The sequence below is a fragment of the Haliotis rubra genome, unplaced genomic scaffold (genome assembly GCF_003918875.1).
Source record: "Haliotis rubra isolate DU_JTF1 unplaced genomic scaffold, ASM391887v1 Scf43, whole genome shotgun sequence".
Taxonomy (NCBI): domain Eukaryota; kingdom Metazoa; phylum Mollusca; class Gastropoda; order Lepetellida; family Haliotidae; genus Haliotis; species Haliotis rubra.
Window position 1 is genome coordinate 3,138,417 of NW_025767113.1, and position 22,021 is coordinate 3,160,437.

The 22,021-nt window shown below is 40.5% G+C and overlaps 1 protein-coding gene across 1 annotated transcript in view; it reads left to right on the plus strand.

Moving 5' to 3' along the window:
* Positions 1-15,153, plus strand: part of LOC124288946 (ADAMTS-like protein 4) — a 272,217-nt gene extending 257,064 nt beyond the window's left edge. The window contains 7 exon segments of the mRNA XM_046725536.1: positions 239-412; positions 4,101-4,146; positions 4,261-4,350; positions 4,382-4,477; positions 5,077-5,272; positions 6,916-8,685; positions 10,853-15,153. Coding sequence (XP_046581492.1) covers positions 239-412; positions 4,101-4,146; positions 4,261-4,350; positions 4,382-4,477; positions 5,077-5,272; positions 6,916-7,046 — 733 coding nt within the window. The 3' untranslated portion in view covers positions 7,047-8,685; positions 10,853-15,153.
* The last annotated feature ends 6,868 nt before the right edge of the window (positions 15,154-22,021 follow it).

The following is a 22,021-nucleotide window of genomic DNA, read 5'->3' on the forward strand; positions in this document are numbered from 1 at the left end:
TAAAACTATTTTAATTCAACAAATATATAAAAATATGAATGCAAAAGTACAATTATATCTAAAAAAAAAAAAATTGAATTCAACAAAGTAGAACATATGAATTGAATATTTTACAATTTGAGGAAATAGCAGTCATTATCAGCACTGCGATCTGATATTGTGGACTGGTGTTGATTGTCCTTGAACTGATTTGTAAACGTTACGAGAGCCCATCACATAAGTTACTGTGTTTGTCCAGTGTACAACGGAATGTGGATCCGGACATTACAAGAGGAAGACCTACTGTTCTGCAGACGATGGAAGTTCTCTCCCAGACACTAAGTGTTCCAGACAGAAGAAACCTCGCACCAAGAAGGCCTGTAAAGATAACCCACCTTGTGGTGGCCGATGGTTTGCTGGACCCTGGACTCAGGTCAGTACTCATCTCCTAACTGGTCAGTTTATACTCTCCCCAGGGAGCTGAGAACAGAATTTAAAGTTCACCGATCCTTTGTATATGTCATGTCAGTTGTCTGTTCTTGTGTTGTTAACACCACATTCCAGCTGCATAATGTTATTCTGTAATGACACGTATAGAAGTGGTTTCAACTGACTTAGTGTTGGAAGTAATGTGAAGGCTGTGGAACAGTTCACAGTTTGACACCTGTACCTTGTTGCTGTATTCTGTCTGTGTGCTATGTTTTGAATGTTAAATGTATTGTGATGCATTGTGATTTGCTGCAAGAATAAATTCAACATCCTCTGACAGAAGTTCACTGACATCGTGAGCTGTTCATGGCGCTATCTCAGTCTTTATCTGACAACACCATAGAATAAATACATGTTCTTCCATAAACTCGGAGACTCATCACAAAAGTGTAATGACAGTATGAGTATAATGAATGCATCCATTCACTACACCTGAACAGTGTACAAGCAATTATCACCAGTAATTGCAGGTATTTAAAGGCACCATGCCCATAAACTGTACTACAAGCTCCTTGTCTTCACACCTGAATAGCTGCAGCCGAGAATGGAAGTTGAAAGCTACAAAGACTTAGAAATAGCTGCTTCAACGCAAATTAGAAGATTCACGTCTGTTTAAGCAGCTTGTGTGAAGTTGTTCCAGATTCCTTATGAAATAACTGTAATCAAAAGTTGTTTAAATATTTGTGTTGCACAGAACCCGTTCAAGCTGTGTCTGTGTACTAAATCTTCCCGTTTCAACTTTTTAAGTAAATAGTTGCCTGTCATGTGAAGTGTTATGGAATTTGAAAAATGTTTTAAAAGGAGGCTATGATATAATATGTCGTGGTGCACATTTGTTTGAGTCCTTGTGATGGAAACTTGTTTCCATGTTAGAGATGCTGACTTTCTCATCATTGAAGGAGGAGGCAGTTATCGGGCAAAGTGTACACTCTCGTTAATACAGAGAAAGTTGAGCTGTTAACAGGGGACAGCCTAGACCCCTGAAGATCAGGGTTAGAACTGGTCTTCACAACCCATGCTTGTCGTAAGAGGTGACTAACGGGATCGGGTGGTCAGGCTTGCTGACTTGGTTAACACATGTCATCATATCCCAATTGCATAGATCGATGCTCATGCTGTTGATCACTGGATTGTCTGGTCCAGCCTCGATTATTTATAGACCGTTGACATATAGCTGGAATATTGCTGAGTGTGGCGTTCAGCAACAACCAAACCAAAGGGACAGCCTAGAAAAGCTATCATATTTCTATCTAAGATAACCTGTTAGCTCACCGGGACCAAAAATAAGGCAAACAACACAGACTTCAACAGGTTTAACAGACAAATTTTAATTAAAACTACATACCAGATGCAAAAGCTTCTTGGTAAGTTTATTACATTAAAAATTTGATATAACAAATTGTTAGGGACCTCTAATTTCACTTATCATAACTTATGGTCAGTATATGCATTTTGACTAGATATAAGGCAAGTGGTCAGGACAGGAATTTCAGCTGGTTATAAGCATGTTTATTATAGACAGTTCATTGTACATAGGTAGTGATACATTACTGGTTAGAATTAATTATCAAACAAATTTTCTCATTGTCATTAGATCATATGGAATGGTAATCTATCGCAGCTGTATCAATAGTAACTGAATGGTACATGACATTTTGAGGATCAGTGTGTAGAACGTGGTACCAGTGTTGAGGCAAGCAGCCAGATGGAATGTGGAAAAGTCAGGGATAATGACTGAGATTATCTATGTTACAGTGTAATGCTACCTGTGGGTACATTGTCTAGAAGAGGGATGTAGAATGTCAGGGATAATGACTGAGATATCTATGTTACAGTGTAACGCTACCTGTGGGTACATTGTCTAGAAGAGGGATGTGGAATGTCAGGGATAATGACTGAGATATCTGTGTTACAGTGTAATGCTACCTGTGGGTACATTGTCTAGAAGAGGGATGTGGAATGTCAGGGATAATGACTGAGGTATCTATGTTACAGTGTAACGCTACCTGTGGGTACATTGTCTAGAAGAGGGATGTGGAATGTCAGGGATAATGACTGAGATATCTGTGTTACAGTGTAATGAAGACCTGTGATAATGACTGAGATACATTGTCTAGAAGCTACCTGTGGGGATGTCTAGGAATGTCAGGGATAATGACTGAGATATCTGTGTTACAGTGTAACGCCACCTGTGGGTACATTGTCTAGAAGAGGGATGTGGAATGTCAGGATAATGACTGAGATATCTGTGTTACAGTGTAACGCCACCTGTGGGCATGCTGTCTAGAAGAGGGATGTGGAATGTCAGGGATAATGACTGAGATATCTGTGTTACAGTGTAACGCTACCTGTGGGTACACTGTCTAGAAGAGGGATGTGGAATGTCAGGGATAATGACTGAGATATCTGTGTTACAGTGTAACGCTACCTGTGGGTACACTGTCTAGAAGAGGGATGTGGAATGTCAGGGATAATGACTGAGATATCTGTGTTACAGTGTAACGCTACCTGTGGGTACATTGTCTAGAAGAGGGATGTGGAATGTCAGGATAATGACTGAGATATCTATGTTACAGTGTAACGCTACCTGTAGAAGAGGGGTACATGAGATACCTGTGTTCAGTAGAAGACCTGTGGGATGTGGAATGTCAGGATAATGACTGAGATACCTGTGTTACAGTGTAACGCTGTACCTGTGGGTACATTGTCTAGAAGAGGGATGTGGAATGTCAGGGATAATGACTGAGATACCTGTGTTACAGACCTGTGGGTACGCTGTCTAGAAGAGGGATGTGGAATGGGTACTGAGCTGTGTCTAGAAGAGGGATGTGGAATGTCAGGGATAATGACTGAGATACCTGTGTTACAGTGTAACGCTACCTGTGGGTACATTGTCTAGAAGAGGGATGTGGAATGTCAGGGATAATGACTGAGATACCTGTGTTACAGTGTAACGCTACCTGTGGGTACATTGTCTAGAAGAGGGATGTGGAATGTCAGGGATAATGACTGAGATACCTGTGTTACAGTGTAACGCTACCTGTGGGTACATTGTCTAGAGAGAGGGATGTGGAATGTCAGGATAATGACTGAGATACCTGTGTTACAGTGTAACGCTACCTGTGGGTACGCTGTCTAGAAGAGGGATGTGGAATGTCAGGTCTGAGATAGAAGAGGGATGTGGAATGTCATGGGATAATGACTGAGATACCTGTGTTACAGTGTAACGCTACCTGTGGGTACATTGTCTAGAAGAGGGATGTGGAATGTCAGGGATAATGACTGAGATACCTGTGTTACAGTGTAACGCTACCTGTGGGTACATTGTCTAGAAGAGGGATGTGGAATGTCAGGGATAATGACTGAGATACCCTGTGTTACAGTGTAATAATGCTGAGATACCCTGTGGGTACATTGTCTAGAAGAGGGATGTGGAATGTCAGGGATAATGACTGAGATACCTGTGTTACAGTGTAACGCTACCTGTGGGTACATTGTCTAGAAGAGGGATGTGGAATGTCAGGGATAATGACTGAGATACCTGTGTTACAGTGTAACGCTACCTGTGGGTACATTGTCTAGAAGAGGGATGTGGAATGTCAGGGATAATGACTGAGATACCTGTGTTACAGTGTAACGCTACCTGTGGGTATGCTGTCAAGAAGAGGGATGTGGAATGTCAGGGATAATGACTGAGATACCTGTGTTACAGTGTAACGCTACCTGTGGGTACATTGTCTAGAAGAGGGATGTGGAATGTCAGGGATAATGACTGAGATACCTGTGTTACAGTGTAACGCTACCTGTGGGTATGCTGTCAAGAAGAGGGATGTGGTGTGCATGAAGAAACTAGGCAACAAGCTACACACCATTGTGTCAGAGGTCAACTGTGTGGCTGAACATTGTGTCAGAGGTCAACTGTGTGGCTGAACAACGACCAATCAGTGAAGAGGCATGCCAGGAATTATCACCATGCCAACCAGAGTGGTACATGACGCCATGGGGACAGGTAGGACATGACAGCAATAGGGTACATGACATTGTGATCGAAATGGGGTGGGTGACATCATAGGAACAGGTAAGACATTACAGCAAACGGAGTAAAGGGCACTGTAGAATATCAGGACATTTTATGTCATGGCTTACAACAAATCTGAGTTTATTTCCTTACCTTGAGTTGTTCTTGCTGTTCACAGTGCAAACCCTAAACTTCCCTGTGTTACTGTGTTTACCAAAATTGTCCATGTATTATCAAAATAAAATAATTGTCCCTGTGTAACAGTGTTAGTTCACTGTTACAGTGTTAGCCCTAAAATGGTCCATGTGTTATCAAAATAAAATAATTGTCCCTGAGTTACAGTGTTAGCCCTAATCATCTCTGAGTTACAGTGTTAGCCCTAATCATCCCTGAGTTACAGTGTTAGCCCTAATCATCCCTGAGTTACAGTGTCAGCCCTAATCATCCCTGAGTTACAGTGTTAGCCCTAATCATCCCTGAGTTACAGTGTTAGCCCTAATCATCCCTGAGTTAAAGTGTTAACCATTATCAGTTACAGTGTACACTAATCATCAATGCTACAGTGTTAACCCTATCGCCCTCTGTTACAGTGTTCAGCCAGTTGCGGTACTGGTGTGAAGACCCGCGAGGTCAAGTGCCTGGACAGCAACCTTCAGTCCAGCCCAGAATGTCGTGGGTCAGTCCGACCCAGCGAGAGACAAGCCTGTAACAAGCACTCCTGTAGAACCCATAAACCCTCTGCCATCACAGCGGCCAACATCCACATTCAGAAGGATGCAGGAGGGGGTGAGGGGCAGATGCATTGTCACATCTTCATTCTGTATGAGTCAGAGGGGCAACCTGGTGCTTAAGTGTTCACTTGCCACACTTGACCAGCTCCTATTAGCTCAGTCAGAGGACATGTAGCTCTGTGGTCCCATTGAGGGCATGTAGCTCTGTGGTTCCATATGGACATGTAGCTCTGTGGTCCTGTTGAGGATATGGAGCTGTGTGGTCCAACAGCTGTCTGAGGACATATAGCTCTGTGGTCCCATTGAGGATATTCAGCTCTATGGTTCAATAGCTGTCTGAGGACATGAAGTTCTGTGGTCCCATATGGATATGTAGCTCTGTCACCCAACAGCTGTGTGAGGACATGTAGAGCTGTCGCCCAACAGCTGATTGAGGACATGTAGCGCTGTGGTCCAACAGCTGTGTGAGGACATGTAGCTGTGGTCCAATAGCCAACAGCTGAGGACATGTAGCTCTGTGGTCCCAGCTATGGACATGTAGCTCTGTGGTCCAATAGCTGTGTGAGGACATGTAGCTCTTTGGTCCCATATGGACATGTAGCTCTGTGGTCCAATAGCTCTGTGTTGCCATTGAGGACATGTAACTCTGTGGTCCAACAGCTGTGTGAGGACATGTAGCTCTTTGGTGCCATTGAGGACATGTAGCTCTGTGTTGCCATTGAGGACATGTAACTCTGTGGTCTAACAGCTGTGTGAGGACATGTAGCTCTGTGGTGCCATTGAGGACATGTAGCGCTGTGGTCCAACAGCTGTGTGAGGACATGTAGCTCTGTGGTCCAATAGCTGTGTGAGGACATGTAGCTCTGTGGTCCAATAGCTGTGTGAGGACATGTAGCTCTGTGGTCCAACAGCTGTGTGAGGACATGTAGCTCTCTGGTCCAATAGCTGTCTGAGGACATGTATCTCTGTGATGCCATGGACATGTAGCTCTGTTGTCCAACAGCTGTGTGAGGACATGTAGCTCTGTGGTCCAATAGCTCTGTGTTGCCATTGAGGACATGTAACTCTGTGGTCCAACAGCTGTGTGAGGACATGTAGCTCTGTGGTGCCATTGAGGACATGTAGCTCTGTGTTGCCATTGAGGACATGTAACTCTGTGGTCTAACAGCTGTGTGAGGACATGTAGCTCTCTGGCTAGCTGTGGTGCCATTGAGGACATGTAGCGCTGTGGTCCAACAGCTGTGTGAGGACATGTAGCTCTGTGGTGCCACTGAGGACATGTAGCTCTGTGTTGCCATTGAGGACATGTAGCGCTGTGGTCCAACAGCTGTGTGAGGACATGTAGCTCTGTGGTGCCATTGAGGACATGTAGCGCTGTGGTCCAACAGCTGTGTGAGGACATGTAGCTCTGTGGTGCCATTGAGGACATGTAGCGCTGTGTTCCAACAGCTGTGTGAGGACATGTAGCTCTGTGGTGCCATTGAGGACATGTAGCGCTGTGGTTCAACAGCTGTGTGAGGACATGGTACCAAATCGGCCCCATATGAAGTGATGAGATCCCACTCCCTTGATCAAGTAACAAGTACAAATGCAAATGTCAAATTACATTTTTGGCTGCTTTACAGTAATCATACATTCAATGTTCAAACAATATCAAGCCATTGTAAGAAAGTAATATGTATATTTTCGTATTTTCAGCCGGTGACTGCCAAGATCACGACACGATCCGATGTCTCTACTTGAAGCAGTCGCGACTATGCAAATACCCTTTTTACAAACAGATGTGTTGCAAGTCATGTCAAGACTATGTGTCTGGGAAGCACCACTAGTCAGAGAAACAACCTTCGATACCTGTTCTCTGTGTGCTGTTGGGTGTACAAAATATATACAGCAGAAGACAGTTTGTGATAATTATTTCTTCTCCTGAATATTGTCCAGCAGCTAGATTTATGAAATCTGGTCCAACTGGACTTGCCATGGAATGATTTGATGCAGTTCACAAGAAGTGAATATTGTCTTTGTTGGTGAGTGAGTGACCACACACCTCAGTCATGAGTTACGAGTATGTTATAATGGCAACGTTTGACTGTGCTGTAAGACGGCTCCAGGTTCTTAGAAGGAATAGGAAGACGTATCTATCAGCTACAGCTACGTTATCACTGAATGACAAATCAACTAGCAACTACTTACAAAGAGGTTAATGCTAGATGTATACAAATGAGATATGAATGAAAAATATGTTTGTATTTTGTATTTAAACTCTGATACATAAGCATTTATTTGTACATTTGGCAGTGTCCCTGTATTAAAGAAGATGGGATGTGCCTCATATTGGGAGATTCCATTATGAAGGAAATACAATATTTCAATAGCTGAACCTTGTTATTATGCCAGACTGACTATGTATGAAATGTTTTACGATCTATAAACCACATACCCTTTTCTTGGAATGGAACATTTAACATTGAAGTTACTGTGAATGGAAGACATTTCATTGGAGGTCTGTGTTTTCTGTGCATGGAACACAGAAGAGTGGAAGCGTCTACGCTTTCTGTGAATGGAACACAGAAGAGTGGAAGCGTCTGCGCTTTCTGTGCAAGGAACACAGAAGAGTGGAAGCGTCTGTGGTTTCTGTGAATGGAACACAGAAGAGTGGAAGCGTCTGCGGTTTCTGTGAATGGAACACAGAAGAGTGGAAGCATCTGCGGTTTCTGTGTATGGAACACAGAAGAGTGGAAGCGTCTGTGGTTTCTGTGAATGGAACACAGAAGAGTGGAAGCGTCTGTGGTTTCTGTGAATGAAACAATCCGTCATACATCTGTGAATAGAACAGTCTATCATAGCAGTAACTTTACTCCCTGTGAGTATGTGACTGGAGAAGTTCATAAACTCAATGTGAAGGACAGAAACCTAGAGTTAATGGCTATTTCATCTGTCTATCTTGAAACACCTATGATTCCTATCATTTAGAAATTCAATTCTATACAAACTGAGTTTACAGTTTGGCATGAAAATATCTTAAACTTATTTTATCACTACTGTCTGTTTTCAAATTTCACCATGTGTCATATATAATTGTCCTCTCCAGGCTGATATTTATGGTCTGAAAACTCAGCATAAGACAAACAGTTTGTGATTAGGAGTTTGGACATCTCAGCATAAGACAAACAGTTTGTGATTGGGAGTTTGGGCATCTCAGCATAAGACAAACAGTTTGTGATTGGGAGTTTGGACATCTCAGCATAAGACAACTAGTTTACAACTAGGGGCTTGGACATCTCTGACAACTAGTTTGTGAGGGAGAGCTTGGACTCAGAGTACTAGTTTGTGAGTGGGAAACGCTGTGTTTCCTCCATGTATTCCTTATAGCCAGCCATGTTGTGGATCTGCCTGGGAGCCAGGACCATGTGTGTATATACAGCTGTGTTAATGGATCTGTCAAGCTGTAGAATGTTGACACTAGATAAGGTAATAATTACAAGCATTTTGACTTTTCATTTATGAAAGCATTGTAGTCGTGAATGTGTAGCATGAATAGTCATGTGATGTAAATGTGGAGCATGAAAAATGACATGCCATAAATCAGTGGAGCATCAAAGATAATGTGGTGTAAATGTGGAGCATGGAAGGTGACATGGTGTAAATTTGGAGCATGGAAGGTGACATGGTGTAAATGTGGAGCATGGAAGGTGACATGGTGTAAATGTGGAGCATGGAAGATAACATGGTGTAAATGTGGAGCATGGAAGATAACATGGTGTAAATGTGGAGCATGGAAGATAACATGGTGTAAATGTGGAGCATGGAAGATAACATGGTGTGAATGTGGAGCATGGAAGATAACATGGTGTAAATGTGGAGCATGGAAGATAACATGGTGTGAATGTGGAGCATGGAAGATAACATGGTGTAAATGTGGAGCATGGAAGATAACATGGTGTGAATGTGGAGCATGGAAGATAACATGGTGTAAATGTGGAGCATGGAAGATAACATGGTGAATGTGAGCATGGAAGATAACATGGTGTAAATGTGGAGCATGGAAGATAACATGGTGTAAATGTGGAGCATGGAAGATAACATGGTGTAAATGTGGAGCATGGAAGATAACGTGGTGTAAATGTGGAGCATGGAAGATAACATGGTGTAAATGTGGAGCATGGAAGATAACGTGGTGTAAATGTGGAGCATGGAAGATAACATGGTGTAAATGTGGAGCATGGAAGATAACATGGTGTAAATGTGGAGCATGGAAGATAACATGGTGTAAATGTGGAGCATGGAAGATAACATGGTGTAAATGTGGAGCATGGAAGATAACATGGTGTAAATGTGGAGCATGGAAGATAACATGGTGTAAATGTGGAGCATGGAAGATAACATGGTGTAAATGTGGAGCATGGAAGATAACATGGTGTAAATGTGGAGCATGGAAGATAACATGGTGTAAATGTGGAGCATGGAAGATAACATGGTGTAAATGTGGAGCATGGAAGATAACATGGTGTAAAATGTGGAGCATGGAAGATGGGCATGGTGTAAATGGAGCATGGAAGATAACATGGTGTAAATGTGGAGCATGGAAGATAACATGGTGTAAATGTGGAGCATGGAAGATAACGTGGTGTAAATGTGGAGCATGGAAGATAACATGGTGTAAATGTGGAGCATGGAAGGTGACATGAATGAGTGAGTCTTGTGATGTAAATGTGGAGCGTGGATGGTTTTGTGATGTAAATGTGGAGCGTGGATGGTCTTGTGATGTAAATGTGGAGCATGGATGGTCTTGTGATGTAAATGTGGAGCATGGATGGTCTTGTGATGTAAATGTGGAGCATGGATGGTCTTGTGATGTAAATGTGGAGCCTGGATGATCTTGTGATGTAAATGTGGAGTGTGTTCATGGTCTAGTGATGTAAATGTGGAGCGTGGATGATCTTGTGATGTAAATGTGGAGCATGGATGGTCTTGTGATGTAAATGTGGAGCATGGATGGTCTTTCGATGTAAATGTGGAGTGTGGATGGTCTTGTGATGTAAATGTGGAGCATGGATGGTCTTGTGATGTAAATGTGGAGCGTGGATGATCTTGTGATGTTAATGTCATTTGAGACTAGTTGTTTATTGAAATGTTATCCATATAGTTTCATAGCACCTTGTACAACAAACACATGAGACACAGTGTAGATGGACATCATTCAGTCCTTCCTACTCAATCGGAACTACTTATGACAACACAGGTGTACCAGTGTTGGACACTCACAACAAGCTGTTTCCCCTGCTCCAGTACATTAGCAGTAGTCAATGATTGTTGAAGGCTCTGTTGCTAGTTTCTCTGACTGAAAGCACATACCAGTACTTGCTTGAACTCAAATTCTGGTGTCAAACATTGTAAGCCTAATATTGTACATTGTGATAGGTATTTTAAGGTACCTGTATATTGTAAATTGTGATAGGTATTTTAAGGTACCTGTATAGTGTACATTGTGATAGGTATTTTAAGGTACCTGTATATTGCACATGAAAGCTGACAATCAAACTGTATTTAAAATTTTGTCCAAAATTTCATAGGGAATAAGTACAAAACTACAGATTAATAAACAACATTAAATATTAATGTTATTATTTCATTACAGCATTACTTGGACCTCAAGACCCCAGTCTGGAGAGTAATGGAGCCGATTCTTCACATCATGATTCAGTGCCCATCACCAGTAGACTTGCAATCTGTTTATGATTCATCAGCCAGTTTCTTTTAGTTTACACTGAGTTCCTAGCAATGTCTGAGGGTTGGGATTGCCAAGTCTTCGAGGGGGTTGCAACTTTCTATCTAGAGTTGTATTATATTTGATGCCAGAATCCAATGATTGTGGGTTTGAATCCCAGATTACCCATCATTCATTATGATTCTGGGTTTGTTAGTGTCACACCATGGGTCTCATGGTAAAACTCTTAAGACCTTACTAAAGACTTCCACCTTGTAGTTTGCTGACTTTCAATTATTAAACAAATTGTACAAGTCGGTGTTGGACCCAGTTCACTCCTTCAGCAAAGTGAATTGTGAGGCTGCCAGCACCCTTTTGCAATTCCAGATTAGGGCTTTAATTAGAGAATAATAGGAACTGTACACAGGCTGTGAATAGTCAAATTCAACTCTTCTGAGATTTGTGTGAAGTAGTATTTGTGATTCAGGGATGAAAAACCATACTAAGAATGAGAAATTTGATGGGTTTCAGGGGACAACCGAGTTAGCAGCTGTGTTAACAACTATATAGGGCACATGCATGCTCGACAGTTCACTCAGTGAAACTGATTTAGACTTATGTCCAAGAAACTGTGATCATGTGGTCTTCATAACAGGCAGCGTGATACACAGGATCCTCCAGCTTAAATGTCCAATGTTTTATATCAGAAACCATTTGGGGATAGATTGGAAGTTAACTCTGTTGCTGTATTTGTCAGTTTTCAAAGTTCATTGAATGGGTTTTATGTAACCATGTGTCCAGTGCCAGCTGCATACCACACACTACAAACCTAACTGCTGTCTGACGCCACACTCAGGGTGTGTTGATATCTGTACAAAAAACGAAACAAACTTATAAGATCAGGTATTTCAAAGTTCTGATTTTGATGCGGTTGATAAAATTATTCTTCCTATTTCATCCTTGAATTTCTTCATTATTCTGGAGAGGATGAAGTGTGTACCACTGTCAAAGATGTAACTATAAATGTTTGAAAATATAATGTTATGACTGATACGGGTAATTAGTGCCTATCATTAAGCCTACAAGATCTCTTCACAATGGTCCAGTTTGTAATGAGACAAAATACAAGTAGCTCCCATAAGGAGGAGGATTGTTTCTTCAGCAAACAAATGTTTGCCATGAAGGGGTCATAGCTATTGCTTTGAAATTTGAATTTTTATTCACAATTTACCGGTACTTACAATTCAAATATTTTTGTTTTATTGAAGTATATGATCTTATCAGACAGCTACTGTGTTCACCATCTCACAAAGTTCTCTTATTGTGAGAGGAATGGTTTTCAATAATGCTACTTCATGAACCGAAGTGTTGATGATGTTGAGAACCTCCCATTCTCTCATGTTACTACATGTTTATCATGTTAATCTGTGAAGGCAGGGGATTCTCTAACTTCTGTTGAGCAGTATATGTATACAGCTACATGTTCCAGCATCTGTCTGGCGGTGGGGTAGCCTAATGGTTAAAGCGTTGGCTCGTCACGCCGAAGACCCGGGTTCGAATCCCCACATGGGCACAATGTGTGAAGCCCCCGCTGTGATGTTGCTGGAATATTGCTAAAAGCGGCGTAAAACCAAACTCAGTCAGTCAGTCCAGCATCTGTCTACAGGCCTACTGGACTGACAGAATTAGAAATATTCAAAACAATTCTCACATTTGTTCAGGTTTACGTTGTATTTTTGTAAACCATACAATGCATATTACTAGCAGTAGCAATGAGATATAGAGAGATGTGACTGGAGGCTCCAGCTGTTGTACCTACATGTTGTTACATCACAGTTTGTTGTTTACCTTCAGTGTTTGCTGTACAAGATATATTTACTCATTGGAAAAACATAGGTATAAAGAAAGATGAAATCCTTTATTCTTCTCCACTTATTGATGACAATCATTGTGGTATAGCCAATACATGCCCCTGTGGGCTTCCTCACTGTGGTATAGCCAATACATGCCCCTGTGGGCTTCCTCACTGAGGCATTCAGTCAGCTTAGTTTCATAGGGCCTGGCATCAAATGGTGTTGACAAAGCTTATTATATACTGAGCTTTTGTCATCTTAGCAGAACAGATGATGTCTTTTTTCTGAGACTGTTTCCAATAAATGGCAAATAATAAAAATGGCAGAATAGCTATTTGTGAAGAGTAACGTAATCATTCCAAGTGTTAGGTGAAACTCGAGGCCTTATTAAAAACTTCCCTTTACATGTGTGGACAGTAGGTTCCTCTCGCCATGGAAACTGTTATACACAAACAAGGATGTCCCCTGAATATGTTGTAAAATATCATGTCAACTTAAGCTTACAGGGATTTCCAGAACACAGAAGACAGCCTGACATTTACAGTTAGCTCTGCTGCCAATGTTTAGATGTTACTGTGCCAAACATGTTTAATCATTTCATGAATGGTGGAAGTTATAAAAAATATCTTTGAACAATGCCTGTTTAAGAGCATTAAATTTGTGAAGGGTTAGGTGTCCAGGAACAACACATGCCAGAGTGAAAACCCTTTTCCAAATAATTAAGCCCCCTGTGAAACAGGAACTGCTTGGTTTGTTTGTGTAGATGGGTTTGTTGCCCTTGCATCTCCCATAACTGGCATCTCATACACATTTAGGGGATTCTAATACTTTAGTGCAACAGTATTTTAATTTTTTTATGATTTATTTTTATAGTCAGTGTTAATTGTCACTCAAACTCAATCTGGCTTTAAAGTCAAGGTTAATCCTTTTTGTAATTTGAAGTAACAGGTCCAAATAATCTAATCCAATACTAATGGGACAGTTGATTTGAGGCAAACGTTACAGTGAATATAGGATAAGGTCAGACCAATTTTATATCTTGTTTTATGGATTTCTGTCCTCAGAAAACCTTAAGGCAGGAGGGAATAAATAAAAAATAAAAATCACTAGTCAAAGTAATATTCCCTTGCATACTAAAAGTATTTTATTTTTGGCAAGTAATGAAGTGTATATGGGGCAAAAAACAATCAAAATATATTTTTGTAAGTTTAAATTCTTTGCCAATAAAAGCATGAGGATTTTATTTTTGGAGCGGGAAAAATGAATATGTATTTTTTTTCTTATTCATGAAAAAATATGGCCGGCGGATCCGTAAAACAAGAAATAAAATTGGTCTGGCCTAAATAAGATAAATAAAAGAGCATTTCGGACACAGCACCATGATGTGTTGCCCCAGCTGACATGTAGGTGTTACAATTGGTGTCCACTTTCACAGGGTCACAAGGGCAATCAAACTTTAATCCATGGATGTACTTCCTAATTTTGAACTTACAAATTGGATTTTGAAGGATCTGAATCAAATCTGCTAGCCCCATTTGACAAAGCTATGTTCATTAATGATCAATTCCAGAATGTGTTCCACCTTGTTCCCCATGTGACTGGTTGTATCAATGGCTGACTTTCAAATAGCTTTGATTACTGATATTTTATACATATTCAGGGGTCATATGTTCATAAAGTTGATTCAAAGAACAGTTTTGAGGAATTCATGAAATGGAGGCGATGACACTGCATCTGTGTTAGCTTCCATTGCAAACACATTTCTTGTTAACAAAGTTCCAGTGAATCATTTTCTACATGGCCAGTTGATATATTTGGCCTGACTCAATACAGAAGTGAAACATTTCATCTACTGTCTATAGGATATTGTACTTCAACTGTTGTGTGACTCTCAGTTTTCAAGTATAATTCGAAAGGTGCTAAATCATCAAATATTGCATGTTACAAGAAATACATGTATACTTTGTAAAATATATATTATATGTATCGTCACAAGTTATACCACTGTTTATTTGTTAGAATGAAATATTCAGTGAATAGTATATCTTCATTAAATATTGTACTTACTGCTGAAAATATTTTTTTACAGAAAATATGAGAATTGTTTGAAATGGAGAATTTATTTCCAAGAAGTGAATTCTTACAGATTTTTGTCTCTGTACTAAGAAACGAAATATTTTTTGTACAGATCTTTTCAGCATTGTAAAAATGTTTTACTTAAAGAATATCAGTGTAATGCACATGTAGTGGTGTATCTGTTTATTGATTAAGAGGGTAGAATGAATCTGGTGCGACTCTGGCAGAATTTACAGAATTTAGATTTATATAACTGTATGTACATCGTGTTGTGGAGTTCGATTTGTTGACAAGTAGACAAAATAAGTCAAAAGTAAACTGAAAGACTGAAAGTAATGCAGATTTCAGCTATGAGATTTCAGGGGTAGCCTAGTGGTTAAAGAGTTGAGAAGACCGGGTTCGAATCCCCACATGGGTACATTGTGAAGCCCATTTCTGGTCCCCCTGTGATGTTGCTGGAATATTGCTGAGTCAGTCAGTCAGTCCTTTGGCCTGAATGATTACAAGTTTGGAGGAGTTATGCCCCTTACATCAAGGAAGATGCTTGTTCATTTCCAAACAAGTTTCGAGCTCTTTCAGTTATCAGAGTAGAGGAATATTTGGTACGTACTTGACTAATGTGATGATGAATGTCAGAGAAAATTTATCATAATAGAAGAAAATTTACATTTTATACAAAAATGGTTTCTTATTCATGTCCGTTAAATTTTTTAAAATGTGCTTTTCAAATTCTCAGTTATCAACCACAGTTTTGCTGGTATTGTGTTTTCTTTCTATCAGTGTCAAGTTTCTCCAGTAGTTTTTCATGATGATGTTGCTATGTTTGAAGATGCTACTGATCCAGTGGTGAGGTATGTGTTGTGTGCTGTAGATGCGTGTCTGTGAGTTAGGGTATATGGTATAAATATTCACGTGTATGTTGTCAGCAGGTGCCTCTGTGTAATTATGATGTAAGCTAAATAAAGCTTTGCTAATTATACCTTTGTGTTGGCTTGTTATTCAATGGCTTTGGATGGAATGATTTGTACACAATATGGGGACATTGGTGGCCCAGTCAACTAAAGAACTGCAATATACATGCCCTCATACTACTTATAATACTTATTGATATCTACAAATCTAATGTTACTCTATAGACACGTACACACAGGCATGAACACTCTCTCTCTTTTAGAGACCATCCATAAGTTAAGGCTAGGGGATGATGATGTTTTTATGGAGGAGCATGTACAATGTGAATGACCCCCCCATAATAATTATGTCCAAAGTAAGCAACACCCACCCACCAACCCCTGCATGTCATGTATAAAATCAATGACACCCCCCACCCCCCCCACCCCCACCACCACATTACACACACACACACACCCCACCCCCCCCCCACATGTTTAAGCATAATTATCCACCACAACGCATTTTCCATCCGTGCCTTCTCTCGTCCGTGCACATGTCTTTTCCGGAGCATAACTTTAAATCCATTTAATATTTCTTCACCTAGCTTGCCACATAGATAGATCTGATGGTCTTTTTGTAGTTTTGGATTTCTGAATAATATAGTTTTGGTGTTTCCATGGCAACAAGTTTGAAAGACTGAAATTGTGGTAGTGCTCTTTTCCAGAGCAGAACTCTAAAACCAGTCAATGTTTCTTCACCAAACATGGCACATAGATAGATCTGGTGGTGAACTGGTGCCTTTTGGTAGTTTTGGATTTCTGAATAGAATATTTTTGGCGTTTCCATGACAACAATTTTGGCTTCAACTGAATTTAGTGGTAGTGCTCCTTTGGAGAGAACTGAACCTTACAAATTGTTCACTGATTTCATAATCATATAGGTAAGTCAAGTGAACTGGTGCCTTTTGGTAGTTTTGGATTTCTGAATAAAATATTTTTTGTGTTTCCATGGCAACAATTTTGGCTTCAACTGAATTTAGTGGTAGTGCTCCCTTCTGGAGCAGAACTTTGAAACCTTTCAGTACTCTCCTTCCACTTTGCTGCATACACACCAAAACATTTGACATAATCATAACTTGTAGGCATATTCATGAAGAATATGTTGCCATTGAGGGGGATACTCATGACTTTGTCTTCTTGTCTATAAATATTTTAAATGAACAAAATTGTTAACTCATCCTAGTACATGTGTACAAAATTGACCTTTTGAGCGATGGTTCCCTTAATGAGGCCTAAATAAGGAAAAGCATATATATAATGTTAGACACTTTTAAGGGTTTAAGAGACATTCTTCAGTACAGTATATTTTTAACTAACCATCTCTTTATATTCAGATATATTGTCTGAGATAGTAGTAAGTAAAGTTTAAAGAGGGATTAACAATTAATTGTTAATTCAAAAAGTTCAAAATATATAATAGAACATTAATTTAATTTAATTATTGTATGTGCATGTACTTGTGTTGCATCTCTCTTCTTTACTGAAATCAGAAAATCATTACTTTATTTGCAGATATACATGCAGATAATGGTTGACACCCATACCTGATTCCTAGAATCTACCAGAAGAAAGATACAAAAGTGCCCATGTGAGGACCCCCAATGGATAAGAATATGTTATATTGTATTACAATGTATTAATGTATTCAAGGAGTTAATGAAACCTTGCTGGCAGCCGCATTTTTACATTTTGGGAAGTATATAATAAATTTGAAATTTACCGATAACATACATTTTGAACCAAAACACACAACATGGTTCACCTGATAATTAGTGAGTGAGTATGTGTTGTCGCTGCTGTTAGCACTATTCCAGCAATATCACAGCCTGGACAACAGAAATGGGATTCACACATTGTACCATGTGGGCAATCGAACTGGGGCCTTCAGCATGACAAGGGAACGCCCTAACCACTAATTATAAGCTAGCCAACTGCCCCTCACTTGACAAAATGATGGATTAAAACATTTTAACCTGCAGTGTGTACTTGTACGTTATGTGTGTATGTCTTTTCATACAGTGATGATAAATAATAACACCATTTACCACACCATTTACCACACAAATACAGTACATTGTTTCTATCTTCCAGATTTTAGTAGTTTTACGTGTTTGTGAGTAAGATTAATTCGGTGACAACGATTTTACATCCGCTTCTCTCTGATACAAGGTGTAAAATCTTTAGTTCAACTTACAGGCTTAACTTTATGTTCTCTTTTATTTTTGTTCGTCGCCGTGTTTGGGAAAGCTGAGAAAATCATGTTACGGTGATACTTCCCTCCATCAGTAATAATCTCTATTTCCTTACTGCTGAAATCGCTCTTCCTCACACGTTGTGGCTTAGTCAGGGAAGTCATTTTACAACCTCTTCTGTCGTCTGCGCGATTATCCGAGCGGCGAAGGGAAATACTAAGGGAACTACCTATCTAGATTGCAAAAGAGTGAGTGAGTTTAGTTTTACGCCGCACTCAGCAATATTCCAGCTATATGGGGGCGGTCTGTAAATAATCGAGTCTGGACCAGACAATCCAGGAATCAACAGCATGAACATCGATCTACGCAATTGGGATACGATGACATGTGTCAACCCAGTCATCGAGCCTGACCACACGATCCGGTTGGTCGCCTCTTACGACAAGCATGGGTTGCTGAAGACTAGCCGAGAGCCGCGATGCGGTCCTATACAGTCAAGACATGACCCTGCATCACGGCCGAGAGCTCGCTATCGTTGAAACAAGAACTCAACGGGTTTCAGGCCCATTAATATCTAAATGTATGATCACAAAAATATGACAGTTACGTGTATGTATAGGGAATTTATCTGGGAGTACATCGATGTCGACTTTTCAGTCAAAAACCCACAGGAAATATATTTTAAAAATCTCAAGAAAATACGAGGGGTAATCGGCCACTAGAATCTGAATAGGATTTATGAAGGTGGTGTTCTCGGCCGTGATGCAGGGTCATGTCTTGACTGTATAGGACCGCATCGCGGCTCTCGGCTAGCTGAAGACCAATTCTAACCCGGACCTTCACGGGTAGATTGCAAAAGAGCTCTGACATAGTTCTTAGAGCGTTAGTGGGAAAGATATTCCTTACCACGACCCAAGGGCGATTTGAGAAGCAAGCGTAAATATTTTTCAGGGCACTCTTGACAACCTCGTAGCTGGTAAGTGTGCAAAGGTGGGCAATGTACAAGCGGTTCTTGATCTTTACTAGGCTACTAATGAAATAGACAGGCTACTCAGTTGTCACATACATATCATTGTCAAAATCATCCCTCCTCAAATAAACAAGCGGTGTAAAGTCTTCGTGAACAGCTCATGCAATCCGTCAAACATCGGTTTCCAGCATGCGGCCTTACCGCCAAGTTACCGGAGGTTGGTTGGGACAACCTTGGGCCTGAAAAGCCCTATATGTGTCCAACACTTAAACTATTAAATTATCCTCTGGTATAATGTTAATTGTAAAAATGGTTTCGGTTTTGTTAACTTTGAGAGCCTCTAATGGTTTTCCATGAGCTGGACATCCAATGAGATAGTGCTGAACCGTTTCTGGGCAGTTTAAGTTACAGCATTCACACAGAGGACAGGCGCGTAGCAAGCCAATTTTTTCGTGTAAGCCCGATAGGTTGCAAATCTTTATATTTAGATAGTAATGAGGGCTTGCCCAACCTTTTTAGCAACAATCATGTGTAAGCCCGAGCTTTTTTTTACAATGGTAGCTACGCACCTGGAGGAGAGATGTCTTTATCTGAAATACTTCTATACACACAGAGGAGACAGATTGTCAAGAAGGCAATCTCTGATTTTGAAACTGCAGCATGGCACTAACATGTCGACGCCGATCCTAAAATGAGACATTTCTTGAAAATCCACCCTGTGCTGGTCCCACCCAGAGCCTGGTTCAATGCCCGACAATTTCCACATCTTAAACAGCAATGCAATTTTGTTGTTAAGCTATGTGCATCATGGCGCCCAGGAGGTGCACAAGACATATGTGAGCTGTGTCAATCACACTTCAAAGACAAACTCACCCATACCATCTGTCACTGTACAGATCAGATGAGTGAACAAGATAAACTGTGGCTTGAAATCTCAAGCATTGGTCAAAGAGCTGGGAGTGAACCTGCTCAACCAACCTGACGAGGATGAGGTATGCTGTCTTCTATCATGCACTCCATGTGTCCACTTGAATGACACAGACAACGCCATCTACTCTTCTCTGGTCGTTCAAGAATTGTACAGAATGTGTGCATACACCCAACCTACCTTATCGTAAAGTGAGGTAAATCCAAACTCATCTAAACCAGTGCTGCTCCAATAACTCGGATGTTTTCTTTTCAAATACCTCTCTTATTTAATGTACATGTTCTGCCTGTTCGTGTTATTGTACTCTCAAATGGAGACTATGTCACTGCGTGGACCTTCTACACCTGATCGAATGGCTTGTACAGCTGACAACGAATTAGGATAAAGTATTGCTTCGTGTTCATTATCTTTTTCCCATTTCAAGCTTAAGTTTAGCTCTTAATTCTGCTGCAAATACAGACAGATACTCATTCAATCTAACTCTTTTGGATAAACAGAGGCCAGGAATATAAAAAAGCTCCACCAACATGACCAGTTCTGGAATCGTTTGAAGCACCTGTGGAGATATGAGTAAAATTGCTATTTTTGGTGTTTATGTAATCTTGGCAAAGATTTTGATAACACTCGGTGACATTTGTTTGTTCACAAATCCTGTGAAATCGAAGGTTGTGTTAGAGTCCATGGAACCGTTTTTGACAGAGTTTGACCAACATTTAACTGAAGATTGTTTAACTTGTGCTGGAATACAAATTATTGTATAAGTAATCCACACGGTGGTTTTCCATGATTCCAGTCACACCTGACATATTCCACACAGTCACACAATACATATCTGTTGCTGGTTGATACCTAGATGCAGCTTTTAATGATAAATAATAAACTATCCCAAAAGAAAAACGCATAGGCATTTTTGCATTTATAAAAATCTATTAATTTCCTTTTGTGTTCAAACAATCGTCAAAGTATGTAACAAAAGTGTTCATAACAAGATTTTACACAATTTTTAAAGTCAAAAATCGATTTTACCTGATTTTGATGAGATTTCTTACAAGGATTAAAAAGGCATCGCCACAACGCAACAAAAATCACATTGAAGTTGAAATTGTGCAGCAAAGAGCATACACTGTCTGGCTATAAAAATCCAGATTACTTTCGGAAATCGACATTCGTTTTGAAGAAGTTTCAAGGTCAAATCACTACGCCACGCCTTGACGCTGCGACACGGAACATCGCCATTGAAAGAATGCAAGCTGGAGATTATCAATCTTTTGTTGCCAGGCGTCTGAATGTTAGTCTTAGCACGATATCACGGCCTGCAGTTCGTTACAACCAACCAGGTATAACAAATGACCGTCCCCGTACAGGCAGACCCCTAGTCACCACTGTCGCCCAAGATCGGTACATCCGGGTACTACATTTGCGTGATCGTACTGTCACGGGTAAGAGCACAACAGCCAGCGGGCCTGGACTTCGGAGGATATCCGGTCAAACCGTTCGGAACAGGTTGAGAGAGATTGGACTGAGAGCCAGGAGACCCGACGTCGGAACAGTGCTACGTCGTCGTCATCGCGCTCAAGGTCTCCTTTAACTAAAGTTATCAGCTTGGTTGTATAGATATGACCTTCTTCTAAACTGATGTAAAAGTTTATGCACTAAAGTCTATTTGTGGACGAGTTATGCATGTTTGAAAATACAACATTTTCGCAACGGATTTCTGGCCTATGCGTTTCTTTTTGGGGATAGTATACTTAAGAGCAACTTTAAGACGATAATGTTGCAGAGGATGTTCTGAGCATTCAACCTGCAAGGCAGAAACTGGAGTAGTAGGAAAGGCACCAGGACATATCTTAAGTGCTTTGGCATGTATACGATCAAGTTTAGTCAAGTGGCATTTTGCAGCATTCATGGAACCAGACAGCCACATTCTAAACTAGACAAGATTAGTGCTTCGTACAAAAGAAGCAAAGACGATTTCCTCCTTCCCCATCTCACCATTCCCCACACACTTTCTACCCATCGATGCCATCCTCCTATCTTTTTTCCCACACACATACCTTCTTCATGTCTCACCATTCTCCATCTTTCACACCCGTGAAGATTCGGGTTAGCATAGGTCTTCAGTAACCCA